The following is a 15,559-nucleotide window of genomic DNA, read 5'->3' on the forward strand; positions in this document are numbered from 1 at the left end:
CCTACATGGGGCTGGAGTGTCATTCGGTCGTGTTTACTAAGCGCGTACTGTGCGCAGAGCGCTGTACTGAGCTCTGGGGAGTGTACGATCGAGCCATAATCGGACACATCCTTGAGTCCCCATTGTAAAGTTGAAGGAACGGCGGGGGGGGCACGGGGAAGTTCAGTGGACTTGGCCAGGGTCGCCCAGCAGGTCCGTGGCCGAGCTGGGATTAGTGGAGGCCCCTGTGCCATTTCCTCTAGGCCACGCTGCTTCTCTGCTCTCCCCTCCCTCCAGGAACTGGCTTTGATTATTTTGTTTTATGCGTCATCCTGGATTGTTGATTCTCGAATTTACCATTGTTTTGGACTTAACCGTTACTGTTCTGTGAGTCTGTTTATATTATTATCATTGTTATTTTTTCCCCGACAGTAGGTCAGCGTGTTTACCGTGTGCCGAAGCTCTGTACTAACCACAAGGGGGGAAGTGCTAGGACATGTCTCCTCCAGGAACCCTTCCCTGATGAATTGTGGGGTTTTTTAAAATGGTATTTGTTCGGGGCTTATCTGTCGATCGCTGTCCTAAGCCCTGGGGTAGACGCAAGTGAATTCAGTGGGACACGTTAGGCACGCAGTCCAAGTAGGAGGGAGAACAGAGGCACAGAGAAGTACAGTGACTTGCCCAGGGTCACACAGCAAACATTAGAGAAGCAGTGTGGCTCAGTGGAAAGAGCCCGGGCTTGGGAGTCAGAGGTCATGGGTTCTAATCCCGGCCCCGCCGCTTGTCAGCTACGTGACTGTGGGCAAGTCACTTCACTTCTCTGTGCCTCAGGTACCTCATCTATAAAATAGGGATGAAGACTAGGAGCCCCACGTGGGACAACCTGATGACCCTGTATCTATCCCAGCGCTTAGAACAGTGTTTTGCACATAGTAAGTGCTTAACAAATGCCATCATCATCGCTGGGAAAAGGCAGGATTAGAAACCAGGTCCTCTGACTCCCAGGCCCGTAGTCTTGCCCTACGAGGTCACACTGGCATCTCCCCAATCCCTGCTGATCCACTATGCACTTGGGTATACGCTATGTCGCTTTTTATTCGTTCAGTCGTATTTACTGAGCACTTACTGTGTGCCGAGCACTGTACTAAGCCTTGGGAGAGTCCGATAAAACAAACAGATACAATCCCTGCTCACAAACAGTTTACAGTCTAGAGGGGGAGACAGACATTAATGTAAATGAATAAATTACAGACCTGTACATAAGTGGTGCTTACGAATGAAGACAGCGAGTCGGGGAGACGCAGAAGGGAGTGGGAGAAGAGGAAAGGAGGGTGCAGTCCGGGAAGGCTTCTCAGAGGAGATGGGCGTCCGATAAGACTTCGAAAGGAGGGGAAGTCCTTATCGGTCAGATTTGAGGAGGGAGGGCGTTTCAGGTCAGAGGCCGGATGCGGGGCAGAGGGGTCGGCAGCGAAATAGAAGAGAGAGCTTTCTTCTCCGTTGCTACTCCTCCAATCAGTCAATGAATGATATTTTTGAATGATATGGTTAAGCGCTTACTACGTGCCCTGCACTGCATTAAGCAGAGTCGGAGGTCGTGGGTTCTAATCCCAGCTCCGCCACTTTTCAGCTGGGTGATTTGGGGCCAGTCCCTTCACTTCTCCCTCAGTTACCTCGGCTGTAAAATGGGGATTGAGCCCCACGTGGGACAACCCGATGACCTCGTATCTCCCCCAGCGCTCAGAACAGTGCGCGGCCCATAAGAAGCCCTTAACAAATACCATCATCATCAATACATACGAGTGAGTGAATGACCGCAGGCACACAAGGGAAGAACGACGAGACGAACGGAGCGGAAACAACCTCGCGAGGACGACAATGGTTGGCGGTTGGAGATATTTACTGAGCGCTTACGGGGATCCGAGCACCGTCCCAGAATAGCCTCCCGACGAGGTCACCACATCGGACAGGTCCCTGACCGGCAGGAACTCTTAGTTCTCCAGGGGGCAGAGAGTCCCCCAGAACAATCGTGGTTAAATATCAAACAACTGCGAGTCGCAACGAAGGCCATCCGGGATGATGCTTAAAAAGAGCGGCCAAGCTCAGTCCCTGGAGGGAAGGGATCTCGTGCTCCGTGACCGACCTTCTCCTCCATCCAATCTTTGCTTCCCAAAGGTGGAGAAGGGGGATCCCCTTGGGAATGGGAGATTCCCGCCCTTCCTGCTTCACCCCAACTGGCTCCGCTTATTCATCTCCAGCCCCACAGCACTTATGTCGGATTCTGCCCTTTTCTTTATTTCTGTTAATGTCTGTGTCCCCCCCCAGACGCTAAACCCGTCTACATTCATTCCTTTAATCGTATTTTTTGAGCGCTTACTGTGTGCAGAGCACTGTACTAAGCGCTTGGAAAGTACAATTCGGCAACAGAGACAATCCCTACCCAACAGCGGGCTCACGGTCTAGAAGGGGGGAGACAGACCAAAAAAAAAAGTAGACAGGCAACAATAGCATCAAAATAAATAGAATTATAGATATATACACAGGGAATGTGTCTGCTTCATCGTTCTAGTGTTCTCTCCCAAGCGCTCAGCACAATGTTCCGCACAAGGTAAACGCTCCGTAAATACGATCTGTCGGTAAAAACTAAGGCCCTTTGCGACTTGAGCCTTCTTCGCTTCCAGGGGGGCCGTTCATCTAGTGGGTGCAGAGCACTGTACGGAGCACCTACTGGATACAGAGCACCGTACTGAGCATCTAATAATAATTATGGTATTTGTTCAGCGCTTACTATGTGCCAAACGCTGTTCTAAGCGCCGGGGTAGATAGAAGGTCATCAGATTGTCCCAAGTGGGGCGCACAGTCTCAATCCCCATTTTACAGAGGAGGTAACCGTGTCACGGACAAGTTGTGACTTGCCCGAGGTCACACAGCAGGCAAGTGGGGGAGCTGGGATTAGAACCCACGATCTCCGACTCCCAAGCCCGGGCTCTTGCCACTAGGCCACCCTGAACTGAGCACCTACTGGATGCAGAGCACTGTACTGAGCATCTTTTGGGTGGAGGGCACTGTACTGAGCACCTCCTGGGGGCAGGGTACCGTACTGAGCATCTACTGGGTGCAGAGGGCTGTTCTGGGCGCCTCTTGGGTGCAAATTGCTGGTAATGGGCCAAGGGGACACGCATAGACAGCTGTTTTCGGTCCGTGCTTGTGCGCAGAGCTGCGTTTGGGTCGGACACAAGAGGAAGGGAAAGGAGGAGGGAAAAAGGAGGAGTAACCGAGTTGGAGGGAAGAAGAAGAAGAGGAGAAAAAGGAGGAGGAGCGAGGTTGGAGGGGAAAAACAGGAGGAGGGGGAGAAGGAGGAGGAGATGGGTTGGAGGGAAGAGGAGGGGGAGCGGGTTTGGAGGGGAAAAAGAGGAGGAGGGGGAAAAAGAGGAGGAGCGGGGCTGGGGGCGAGGGGGAGTGAAGGGAGGAGCGGATTGGGAGAAGAGTAGGAGGGGGAGGAAAAGGGAAAGCGGAGGAGGAGAAGGGAAGAGGAGGAGCGGCGTTCGGGGAGAGGAGAAGGAGGGGGGAAAAGAGGAGGAGAGGGGTTGGGGGAAGGAGGAGCAGGAGAGGAGAAGGAGGGGGAAAGAGGAGGAGGAGAAGGGAAGAGGAGGAGCGGAGTTGGGGGAAGGAGAGGAAGAGGTGGAAAAGAGGAGGAGACGAGTCGGGAAAGAGGGAGAGGTGGAAAAGAGGAGGAGACGAGTGGGGAAAGAGGGAGAGGTGGAGGAGAGGAGTTGGGGGAAGAGGTGGGAAAGGAGAGGAGAGGAGTTGGGGAAAGAGGAGCAAGAGGTGGGAAAGGAGAGGAGAGGAGTTAGGGGAGGAAGAGGTGGCAAAGAGGAGGAGAGGAGCTGGGGAAGAGGGGAGGAAAAGAAGAGGAGAGGGGTTGGGGAAGAGGGGGAGGGCCGTGCCAGGAAAGCGAGGCGGTGCTGTCCAACTTCCAAGTTTGCTCTGGGATCGGAGGAAGGGACTGGGGGGGGGGGGGGGGGGGGGGGGGACCCCCCGCAGCCCCGTGGGTGTCCCCCTCCCCAACACACACACACGGACAGAGACAGAGAGACAGAAGAGAGAGGCTCGCGCGCCCTGGGCGCACGGCGCGTTGCGCACGGGGCGGTGGCGAGGGGCGAGGGGCGAGGCCGAGCCAGGGGAGGGGGGCGAGCGCCCCCCGGGCCCGCCCCCAAGGGGCCGGGGCCAGGCGGGCCGAGCCCGGCATCCCCGTCGTCTGCGGCCCGTCCCGCGGCCGCCCGGCGGTCCGTCCCGCGGCCGGCTTGGATGGCCCCCCCTGGGCCGGCCCGGCTCCCAGCGCGCTGGCACCACCGCCTCGCCCTGCTCTTTGTCTGCGCAGGTCAGTCCGGGGGCGGGAGGGGGACGACGACGACGAGGAGGAGGAGGAGGAGGAGGAGGGTGCCCACCCTCTGCCCACCTTCTGGCCACCCCCCGTCCGCCCCCCAGCCCGCCACCCTCCGGGCCACGGCGGCCGGGGCGCCCCTCGCCTTCTGGCCGGGTTTGGCGGGGCCGCCCGTGCCCGGGCTGCCCAGGCGAAGGTGGCACCGGGCTGGACTCTTCCGCCCCGGCTCGCTTCCCCCCCCCGGGAGAGCACCGCCCCCGCCCCAGAAGGAGACCCTCCTCTCCTCCCTCCCTCCCTCCCTCCCTCCCTCCTCGCCCGGGCCTCCGGGGCTCAGAAACTCCCCCTCGCCCTCCCTCCTGCCCGGCACCCCGACACTCACTCACCCTCTCGCAGCGCCCCCGAGCCCGATCCGGCCCTCTCCTCCCGGGGAGGCGCCTGCTGCGCGGCTCCCTACCCACTAGATGTCCAGTACGGTGCCCTGCACCCGAAAGGCACCCGCTTCTTCCTCTGCGACGGAGGTTGGCACTTAGGACGGAGCCCCGCACCCCGCGCCCTTCCAGGTGCTCTGCGTCCGAAAGACACCTGGTCTGTCCTCTGCATCGGACGTGCCCGGTACGGTGCCGGAGGGAGGCACCCGAAACGGAGCCCCGCACCCTGCAGGCGTCCGGTACGGTGCCCGGCACCCTCTGCTGATGATGGTTACGGTACTCGTCAAGCGCTTACCGTGTGCCGAGCACCGTTCCAGGGCGATCGGGTGGTCCCGCGTGGGGCTGGCGGGCTTCACCCCCATTTTCCCGATGAAGTCACCGAGAGCCGGAGAAGGGAAGCGACTTGCCCGGAATCGCAGAGCTGATGAGTGGCGGGGTCGGGATTAGAACCCACAACCTCTGACTCCCGAGGCCGGGCTCTTTCCGCTAAGCCGTCGCTTCCTCACGGTGCCCTGTACCCGAAAGGCAACTAGTTTGTACTCTGCACGGGAAAGCGTCCGGTACACACCCATGGGTAGGCACCTCCTACGGAACTCTGCACCCAGTAGGTGTCCGGTACGGCGCCCTGCACCCAAAAGGCACCTGGTTAGTACTCTGGATCGGGAGGTGTCCGGTATAGTGCTCTGTCCCCGGTAGGTGTCCGGTACAGTGCTCTGCCCCCAGAAGGTTCTGCACGGGGAGATGTCCGCCACACTGCCGCGGGTAGGCCCCTAGTTGGGAGCTCGACGCCCAGTAGGTGTCCGATACGGTGTCCCGCACCCAAGAGACCGTGGGTCGGGAGGTACCCAGTATAGTGCTGGGCAACCGGGGGACCGCCAGTCCAGCCCCTCACGCAGGGTGAGCGCCCAACACGAATGGACCCCCCCCCCCACAGACCCTTCAAAGCCCCAGATGGCGGGTGGACCTCAAAAGCTGTGGGACACCCCCCCCCCCGGACCCCCTCGGTGACCCTAATTCTTCTTTTTTCTCCCCCTCAGAGAGGTGTCTGGCGCAGTGCGGCCTCGAGTGCCGAGCCTACTGCTGTGACCGGCCCAGCCCGTTCTGCTGCTCCTACTACGCCTACATCGGGAATGTCCTCTCGTGAGTCCCCTCCGTCCCCGCTCCCCCAGATTCCCCGCTCCGTGGGAACCTCGCCAGCCCCCCCGGACCCCGAGAGGCTGACCGCCAGGGATGGGAGGATGTTTTCCCGCCTGAGAATCATCGGTCATTGGGGTATTTGTTCATGTGGGCCGAGCGCCGGAGTAGATGCGAGATGACGATAGTGTTAGTGATAGTGATAGTCGGCTGTGTGACTGTGGGCGAGTCACTTCACTTCTCTGTGCCTCAGTTCCCTCATCTGTAAAATGGGGATTAAGACCGGGAGCCCCACGTGGGACAACCTGATTCCCCTGTGTCTACCCCAGCGCTTAGAACAGTGCTCGGCACATAGTAAGCGCTTAACAAATACCAACATTATTATTATTAGTTAAGCGCTTACTACGTGCCAGGCACCGTACCGATCGCTGGGGTGGACGTAGGATAATAAGAATAGTAACAGACCTAAGCTCGCCAAGCGCTGGGGTGGATACAAGAGGATCATAATAGACTAGAAGCTCGTCGTGGGCAGGGATCGTCACCGGTTATTGTTGGGTTGCACTTGCCCAAGCGCTTAGTACAGTGCTCGGCACACGGTGAGCGATCAGTAGATGATTACGGTATTGGTTAAGCGCTTACTCTGTTCTAAATGCTGGTGAATGGATGAATGAATAATAAGGGTATTAATCGAGCGCCTACTGTGTGCCGGGCACTCTACCGAGCGCCGGGGTGGCTACGAGCGAATCGGGTTGGACGCGGTCCCCGTCCCACGTGGGGCTCCCGGTCTCAATCCCCATTTTACAGATGAGGAAACTGAGGCCCAGAGAAGTGAAATGACTTCACTTGGCTGTGCCTCAGTTTCCCCTCAATAAAATGGGGACTCAATACTTGGTCTCCCTCCTCCTCAGACTGTGAGCCCCACGGGGGACAGGGATGGTGTCCAACCTGATCTGTTTATATCCGCCCCGGCGCTTAACAAATACCATAATTATCATCATTACCGGCAGCACCTTGTGGACAGAAGTCGCTTCGGGAGTCCGGCGAGCTTTCGGCGCTCAGCACAGTGCCGTGCGCAACCGGTGGGAGCTCAGTGAGGAGTGTTGATGGATCCACTGACAATCCCTGCCTACGGGGAGATGCCGATACTAAGTTTTTTGAGCCAGAGAGGAGGAAGGGTTTGAGTAGGTTCCCTTGAGACCGTAAGCTCGCTGTGGGCAGGGAACGTTTCTGCCAACTCTGTTATATCGTCCTCGCCCAAGCGCTTAGTACAGAGCTCCGCACACAGAAAGTGTTCAATAAATACCGCCGATGGGTCGATAGACGAAGCCGCGTGGCTCGGTGGAAAGAGCATGGGCTTAGGAGGTGGAGGTCACGGGTTCTAATCCCCGCTCCGCCAGCTGTGTGACTCTGGGCAAGTCACTTGACTTCTCGCCGCCTCGGTGACCTCATCTGTAAAATGGGGATGAAGACTGAGCCTCACGTGGGACAACCCGATGAGCCTGTATCTCCCCCAGCGCTTAGAACAGTGCTCGGCACATAGTAAGCGCTTATCGAATACCGACACCGTTATTATTATTTAAGCTAGCCCTCTAGATTGCCAACTCACTGTGGGCAGGGAACGGGTCAACCAAGCCCGTTGTATTGGACTGTCCCGGGTGCTTAGTACGGTGCCGTGCACGCAGGGAGCGCCCAATCAGTACAGTGGACCGATAGAGCCGCCCTCGCCCCCGCCTCTCCTCCCCGAGCGGACGTCTCTGCGGGAGGGGACAGAGGGACGAGCGGAGTTGGGGTGTCCGGTGAGGACAACTGGGAAAATCTCTGGCTCCCGCCGACGGAAGTCGATCCATCTGGGATTTCTCCCGCGATGTCCGGCCGGGGCCGTTGGGAGGCCGGCCGGGCCGCGGCCCCCTCCCCTCCTCCACGACCCCCGGGACGCCGGCCTCGGCCCCGCCACCCACAGAGGAAACGGTTCGGGCCCAGTAAACAGGCCGGGAAACAATGCTCCTCTGCAGAAGGACGCCAAGTGGCCATTTCCCTTCCGACGTGGGGCTTCCTGTTATTGTTTGGGCTCGCCCGCCGCAGCGCAATCAGGCAATCGCATTTGTTGAGCGCTGACCGTGTGCAGAGCACTCTACAAGCGCTTGAGAGAGGATGACGTCACCGAGTCGGTAGACGTGTTGGAAGCCCATGAGGAGCTCACGGTGTAGGAGGGCTTTCGGTGTGTCTGCCCTGGCTCCCCCCAGGGGCTCCCCCTGCTATATCGTACTCTTCCAAGCGCTTAATACAGTGCTCTGCACTCAGTAAGCGCTCAGTAATTGACCCACTGCCTGGTGGCCCACAACCAGGCCGGGGGAGTCACCCTCTTCGTCTCAGCTGCAGCAGCTCGAGCCCCGTTGCGGTAACCTGGTCCACCTGGAATCAATCAATCGATCGTCTTTATTGGGTGCTGACCGTGCGCAGAGTACTCTTCTAAGTGCTTGGGAGAGCACAATTTAACAATAAATGGACACGTCCCCTGCCCCCCACATGCTTGCTCTTCCCAGGGGACCACTTCTTCCGAGGGGCCCCGGAGGGTCCCGCTGGACTGCGGTGGTGGGCGGCGTCACGAACTCCCCGGAAGCTTCCAGATCCGGTCGTAAATTGGAGGGAGGAGGATTCAATCCCCGTTTTACAGATGAGGCAACCGAGGCCCAGAGAAGTAAAGTGACTTGGCTGGGGGAAGCCAGAGAAGCAGCGTGGCTCAGTGGAAAGAGCATGGGCTTTGGAGTCAGAGGTCATGGGTTCGAATCCCCGCTCAGCCACTTGTCAGCTGTGTGACTTTGGGCAAGCCACTTAACTTCTCGGGGCCTCAGTTCCCTCATCTGTAAAATGGGGATTAAGACCGTGAGCCCCACGTGGGGCAACCATTCCCCCTGTATCTACCCCAGTGCTTAGAACGGTGCTCAGCACATAGTAAGTGCTTAACAAATACCAACATTATTATTATTATTATTAGGGTCACACAAGTAAACAGAGACAGCAGTGTGCTGGAGGTAGCCCCAGGGGCTCTCATGGGCAAACATCATTAATCAATTAATCGATCAATAGGAGCACAGAGGCTTCTTGACTGTGAGCCCGTCGTTGGGTAGGGATCGTCTCTAACTGTTGCCGAATTGGCTTTCCAAGCGTTTAGTCCAGTGCTCTGCACACAGCAAGCGCTCAATAAATGCGATTGAATGAGGGAGAGCTAGGTTGATGGGGTTAGGACTCTTAAAACAGTTAACGCAGCTCTGTACTAAACGCTGAGGGGAAACCCCTGCCCTCAAGGAGTTGAAAGATCGGTGTGCGCAGAACACTGTCCGAAGCCCTTGGGAGACTCCCATAGTTAGCAGATCCAATTTCTGCTTGCAAGGAGCTGATGGTCTGTGTGCAGAGCTCTGTACTAAGCGCTTGGGAGAATCCAAAAGCAGCTCCGCCACTTCTCTGCTGTGTGACCTGAGGAAAGTGAGTAAACTTCTCTGTGCCGCAGGTCTAGTGGAAAGAGCACGGGCCAGAGAGTCAGAGGATGTGGGTTCTAATCCCGGGTTCTGCCCCCCTCTGCTGTGCGACCTTGGGCATGTCGCTTCACTTCTCTGGGCCTCAGGCGCCTCCTCTGTAAAATGGGGGTCGAGACCGTGAGCCCCTCGTGGGACAAGGATCGTGTCCAACCCGATGACCCTGTATCTACCCTAGCGCTTAGAACAGTTCTTGGCACATAGTAAGCACTTTAAAAATGCCACAATTATGATTATTATTGCTATTAAACATAGGAATTAAGACCGTGAGCCCTCTGTGGGTCAGGGATTGGGTCCAACATGATCGTCGTGTATCTACCCCAGCTTTTAGAAAAGTGCCTGGCACATAGTAAGCGCTCAACAAACACCGCAACTATCCTTCTCATCAAGTTGGTGATACGTTCCCTGCCCGCAACGAGTTTACAGCCTAGAGGAAGCCAAACCCTACTTGGGAGCCAAACCTCCAGGTGGGCGGTTTTGCTTTGAATATTAAAGCATTATTACGTGGAGGGGCTCAAGCCCGTTGACCTCATCGTGTCTAAGGTAAATATTGTCCTTGGAGGAGGCAGAAGGGGCTGGGCAGCAGCGGGCAGAGCCGATAGGTGACCCGCAGCCTCTAGCCTGGTGACCGGAGAAGGAGGGGGCTGTTTTCAAAGTCGCCTCTCAGTTTTCTGCCCCGATGAAGGGGAGCCAGGTATGGTCACCGCAGAAAATCCATCCCAGGGCGGGCTCGGTTCTGGCCGAGCAATGACGATAACAACTATTGCGGTATTTGTTAAGCGCTTATTAGGTCCCAAGAATTGTATTAAGCGCTGGGGTGGATGCAAGGAAATCGAGTTAGACACGGTCCCCGTCCCACGCGGAGCTCATAGTCTTAATCCCCACTTTACAGGGGAGGGAACTGAGGCCCTGAGAAGTGAAATAACTTGTCCGAGGTCACCCAGCAGACAAGTGGCAGAGCCGCGATTAGAAACCAGGTCCTTCTGATTGCTGGGCTCGTGTTCCAGCCACGCTGCTTTGGGTCTCTGGGCTCCCGGTCACGGGAGATGGGCCAGGCTGCCCTGCGTCGGGTCTGCGGGCCTCAGGGGGCTGGGCCCGGAGCCCTGACGGGACGGCGCTCGGGCCCTGCGGGAAGGACCGTGGTCAGGGTTCCCGGTGGGAACCGGTTTTCCCAGGGGGACTGGCGCGGGGACGCTCTGAGTTGAAGTGGCCAGGGCGACTCTCCAAACCGGTCAGACCAGCCTGGACCAGGAATGTGATGGGTGGGAAATGGGGGCTCCTGGACCTTCCAACCCCCCTGCCTCTCCCCTCTCCACCCCTGCCTCTCCCCCATTGACCCAGCACGGACCATCCAACACCCCTGCCTCTCCCTTCTCCATCCCTGACTGTCCCCCAGTGACCCCCACAGACCATCCAAGCCCCCTGATTCTCCCCTCTCTTTCCCTGACTCTCCCCCAGTGACCCAGCATGGATCACCCTTCTAGACCTTAAGCTCATTGTGGGCAGGGAATGTGTCTGTTTTATGTTATATTGTCCTCTCCCAAGCACCTAGTACAGTGCTCTGCACTCAGTAAGCGGTCAATAAATGCACTCAACCGACCATCCGGCACCCCTGACTGTCCCCTCTTCATCCCTGACTGTCCCTTAGTGACCCAGCATGGACCATCCAAAACCCCTGACTCTCTTCCATGACCCACCGTGGACCCTCCAACCCCCCGACTCTCCCCTCTGCATCCCTGACTGTCCCCCAGTGACCCAGCATGGACCATCCCACATCCCTGACTGTCCCTCAGTGACCCAGCACGGGCCCTCCAACACCCCTGACTCTCCCCTCTCCATCCCTCTCTCCCGATGACCCAGAACAGACCCTCCTACCCTCCTGACTCTCCCCTCTCCATCCCTGACTCTCCCCAGTGACCAAACACGGACCATCCCACACCTCCGACTGCCTCCCCGTGACCCAGCACGGACCTTCCAACCCCCCTGACAGTCCCCTGTCCACCTCTGACTGTCCCCCAGTGACCCAGCACGGACCCTCCAACTCCCCCCCGACTCTCCCCACTCCATGAGCCAGCAAGAATCAAAGCTTCCTTGTTTCTGTCCTCTTCCATCTCCTGCTATTTTCAGCTGCTCAACTTCCTGTGGGAACAAATTCCATATGCTCACCCCCGCTGGGTGAAGGAGTGCTTCCTTTCGTTTGTTTTGGGAACCTACAATTTACATGCAAATGGGTGTACGCCTTAGTTTTTAATACTGATACCAATCAACGGGAGACTTATGAATTAGGAAAACAGTTGGCATCCCCTGCACCTGCATTAGTCGCTTCAGGGAGAAGGAAGGGGTCATTAAGTGTCTCCGTCGGAGCCACGTGAACACGTTGGGTAGCCAACACGTATGCGACACGGAAAACGCGTGAAGCCCGGTCTGGGGGGTGAGTAGGAGGGTCGGGCAGAGACGGGCGGGCAGAGACACGGAGAGACGGTGGCCTTTCTCCTTAGATGGTGAGCTCCGTGTGGAAAAGGGGCCGATTATCTTCGTTACCCCAGTGCTTAACGCGGTGCTTGACGCACAGTAAGCACCCGACAGGTACTGATCGCTTTCGTTATTGGACAGGCAGAGAGAAGGCCCCGATCGAGAAGCGGCGGGGCTTCGTGGATGGAGCCCGGGGCTGGGAGTCAGAGGACCTGGGTTCTAATCTCAGCCCCGCCTGTGTGACCTTGGGCAAGTCCCTTCGCCTCTCGAGGCCTCAGTTACCTTATCAGAAAAATGGGGATTAAGACCGTGGTCAACCCGATTGTCTTGTCGCAGCGCTTAATACAGCGCCTGGCACCTAGTAAGCTCTAAACAAATGCCAACATTATTATTTTTACAAGAGAAATGAGCAGACACGTTCACTGCCCTAAATGAATTTACGTCTATAAAATGACGATTGATATTCGTTCATTCATTCAATCAATCGTATTTATTGAGCGCTTACTGTGTGCAGAGCACTGTACTAAGCGCTTAATACTTATTTATCTTACTCTTCATACTTAATACGGAGAGCCCCTTGTGGGACATGAACTAGGTCCATCTTGATTGCCTGGAATCTACCCCAGCACTTAGTACAGGACCTGGCACATAGTAAGCGCCTAACAAATACCACGAAAAGAACACCTCCGTGCCGGGAGTGTGTCTGGCAACTCGGTTATACTGTACTCTCCCAAGTGCTTCGTACAGTGCTCTGCACACCTTAAGCGCTCAGTAAATACAGTTGGAGCCAGTTCTGGGCTCTGGGCTTCACTCGGGACAAAGAGCGGATCTCCTTCCCGTCTCTTCAAAGAGGAAGTTCGTCACGGAGAGCTTGGCTTTTCCTCCGAGTGGTACTTGGATGGATTCCGATTGGAATTTCTCAGACTCCGGCCGGCCTTCAAGAGCTTTTGACCTGTCAAGTGCTCTTGGCTGCACGTACGCACACACACTGTGGTTTCGGTCTGGGTTTTTTCTTTTTTAACTGGTATTTGTTAAGCACTTACTAGGTGCCAGGCACCGTACTGAGCGCTAGGGTAGATACAAGGTAATGGGGTTGGACACGGTCCCGCGTGGGACTTACAGTCTTCGTTGCCATTTGACAGATGAGGTAACTGAGGCCCAGAGAAGTGAAGTGACTAGCCCAAGGTCATACCGCAGACAGGTGGCGAAGCGGGGACTAGAACCCAGGTCCTTTTGACTCCCAGGCCCGGGCTCTTTCCCTCATCTGTAAAATGGGGATGAAGACTTTAAGCCTCACGTGGGACAACCCGATGACCCCGTATCTCCCCCCAGCGCTTAGAACGGTGCTCGGCACATAGTAAGCGCTTAACAAATACCAACATCATCATTATTATTATTGGAGGGTGCCCATACAGCTCCCGCTATGAAGCTTTGTGGGCAGGGAACGTGTCCACCAACTCTGTCCACAGTAAGCGCTCAGTAAGTAGCAGGGATGGATGGACGTCCAGTGACTGTGCCTGTGCTCTCCCCCTCCCCTCCACCCCCGGCAGAGGCACGGCGATCGCTGGCATCGTCTTTGGCATCGTGTTCATCATGGGCGTGATCGCCGGGGTGGCCATCTGCGTGTGCGTGTGCGTGAAGAACGGCCGTGGGAGCACGCGCATCGGCGTCCTGCGCCCGGCACACAGCAGCCCCGTCCACGCCTTCCCCGGTGAGCGCCGCCGCCCCGCTCCCCCCAGACCTCTCCTGCCCGAGGATGGCACGGTTGCCCAGTCCATGCCCACCCAGCCAGTAGCGGGGTGGGTTCCCCCAGACCCCCATTCAGGCAGCGGGGGTGGTGTGGCCTGGTGGTTAGAGCCCGGGCCTGGGAGTCCAAAGGTCGTGGGTTCCAATCCCCACTCTGCCACTCGTCTGCTGTGTGACCTCGGGCAAGTCACTTCACTTTCTCTGGGCCTCGGTGACCTCATCTGGAGAATGGGGATGGAAAGCGTGAGCCCCACGTGGGACGGGGACCGTGTCCAACCCGATTTGCCGGAATCCACCCCAACGCTTAGGACGGTGGCTGGCCCAGAGTAACCGCCGAAAAATACCACTACTATTATTATCATTATTCTCTGGGCCCCGATTCCCTCATCTATAAAATGGGGATTAAGATTATGAGCCCCACGTGGGACAGGGGCTGTGTTCCCAGCGCTTAGATCAGTGCTTGACCCTTAGTAAGGCCCTGACAAATACCGTCATTATTGTTATTATTGTGACCCGACTGGCTTTTCTTCTTCTCCCTCCTTCAGCGGCGCCCCCACCCTACAGCTGCGACTGCGAGCTCCTGCCCCCCCGGGACCCTCCACCCCCCTACACGCCGATGCCCCAGCCTCATTTGCCCCCGCCCCCGCCCTACCCTGGCTACTTGGGGAAGTGAAGTCCGCCCACCCCCTCCCTTCCTCCAAGATGGGCCCAGTGGAGGTGCTGGCCCAGGGAGCCCCAGCAAGGCCGGGAGACTCTCCAGCCACGAGGTTCGGTGGCCCTGGACCCTGAAGAGAGGGACGGGCTGTGGATGGGGGGCGCGGGATGGGTCTGGGGGCCTCCAGAAGGGTCTGGGGAAGAAGAGTCTGAAGAAACACGTGGGACGCGGCCCTGCAATGGGAAGGACGTGAGAGTCGACGCTGCCCGAGATTGACCAGAGACACCCCTGCCCGCACCCCGATATCCGCTCACCTGGGGTGCAGCCGGACCCTCTTCCCCCATCCTTAGGCCCCAAGGTGCAGCCCCCTCCCCTCGTCCATCGCCCCGGGATCCCCTCCCCGCCAAGTGCCTCCATAGGCCGGAGCCCGGGCCCCAGGGGGAGTCGGCCCATCGTCTCTCCGGCCGAGCGGCCGCCTCGGCGTCTGACCACGTCAAGCCCGCCGGACTCCCCCGCCCCGCCGCCCGTCCTCACCACTCCCGCACACTGGGATCCCAGGCATCCTGACCCTCGGTTCCCCGTGGACCCAGGGTGGACCGGCCGGCCGGCCAGCGAGACGCCCCCCTCACGTGGACTGGATGGGGGAGAGGTGTGGGGCGTGGGGGCGTTGGAGGGAGGAGGGAACCGGACCCGCGGAGGTCACGTTGGTCAAACCGCCGGCTACTGCTGCTGAGCAGACACCTCCGGGTGGACAATAAAACACCGGTGCCCGCCCCCGTCGAGGGACACGGGGGGGGGGGGACGACCTGATGCAAGTCCAGTCTGGATTTTCCCCTTCTTCCCTGGGGAAGGTCGTAGCCGTGGGGTGGGCTGGGTGAAGAGGGCTGGAATAATCGTGGGGGGCTTCCTGGAGGGGGTGAGGTGAGCTCAGGATTCTCAGAGGGGGCGATCAGGGAACGCTTCCCGGAGGGGTTGAGTCGGGTTCGGGATTCTGGGAGGGGTGAATCAGGGAAAGCTTCGTGGAGGGGGCGAGGTGGGCTCAGACTTAACTTGTATCTATCCCGGTGCTTAGAACAATGCTCGGCACATAGTAATAATAATAATAATGTTGGTATTTGTTAAGCGCTTACTATGTGCAGAGCACTGTTCTAAGCGCTGGGGTAGACACAGGGGAATCAGGTTGTCCCACGTGGGGCTCACAGTCTTCATCCCCATTTTACAGATGAGGGAA

The 15,559-nt window shown here is 57.8% G+C and overlaps 1 protein-coding gene across 1 annotated transcript; it reads left to right on the top strand.

Annotated features, from left to right (window-relative positions):
* Positions 1-4,247: 4,247 nt before the first annotated feature.
* CYYR1 (cysteine and tyrosine rich 1) lies at positions 4,248-15,374 on the top strand. Its single transcript, XM_029081713.2, has 4 exons — positions 4,248-4,357; positions 5,826-5,928; positions 13,478-13,638; positions 14,219-15,374. Exons 1-4 carry the CDS (start codon positions 4,285-4,287, stop codon positions 14,344-14,346), a joined length of 465 nt encoding a protein of 154 aa, XP_028937546.1. The 5' UTR covers positions 4,248-4,284; the 3' UTR covers positions 14,347-15,374.
* Positions 15,375-15,559: the final 185 nt, after the last annotated feature.

Source organism: Ornithorhynchus anatinus, chromosome 17, assembly GCF_004115215.2.
Source record: "Ornithorhynchus anatinus isolate Pmale09 chromosome 17, mOrnAna1.pri.v4, whole genome shotgun sequence".
Lineage (NCBI taxonomy): Eukaryota > Metazoa > Chordata > Mammalia > Monotremata > Ornithorhynchidae > Ornithorhynchus > Ornithorhynchus anatinus.

Bases quoted from the DNA above. Each gene is read 5' to 3' on its own strand.
- CYYR1 (XM_029081713.2), top strand. From the start codon at position 4,285: ATGGCCCCCCCTGGGCCGGCCCGGCTCCCAGCGCGCTGGCACCACCGC. The intron at 4,358-5,825 runs GTCAGTCCGGGG...TCTCCCCCTCAG, and splicing joins CCTGCTCTTTGTCTGCGCAG to AGAGGTGTCTGGCGCAGTGC. The intron at 13,639-14,218 runs GTGAGCGCCGCC...TCCCTCCTTCAG, and splicing joins CCCCGTCCACGCCTTCCCCG to CGGCGCCCCCACCCTACAGC.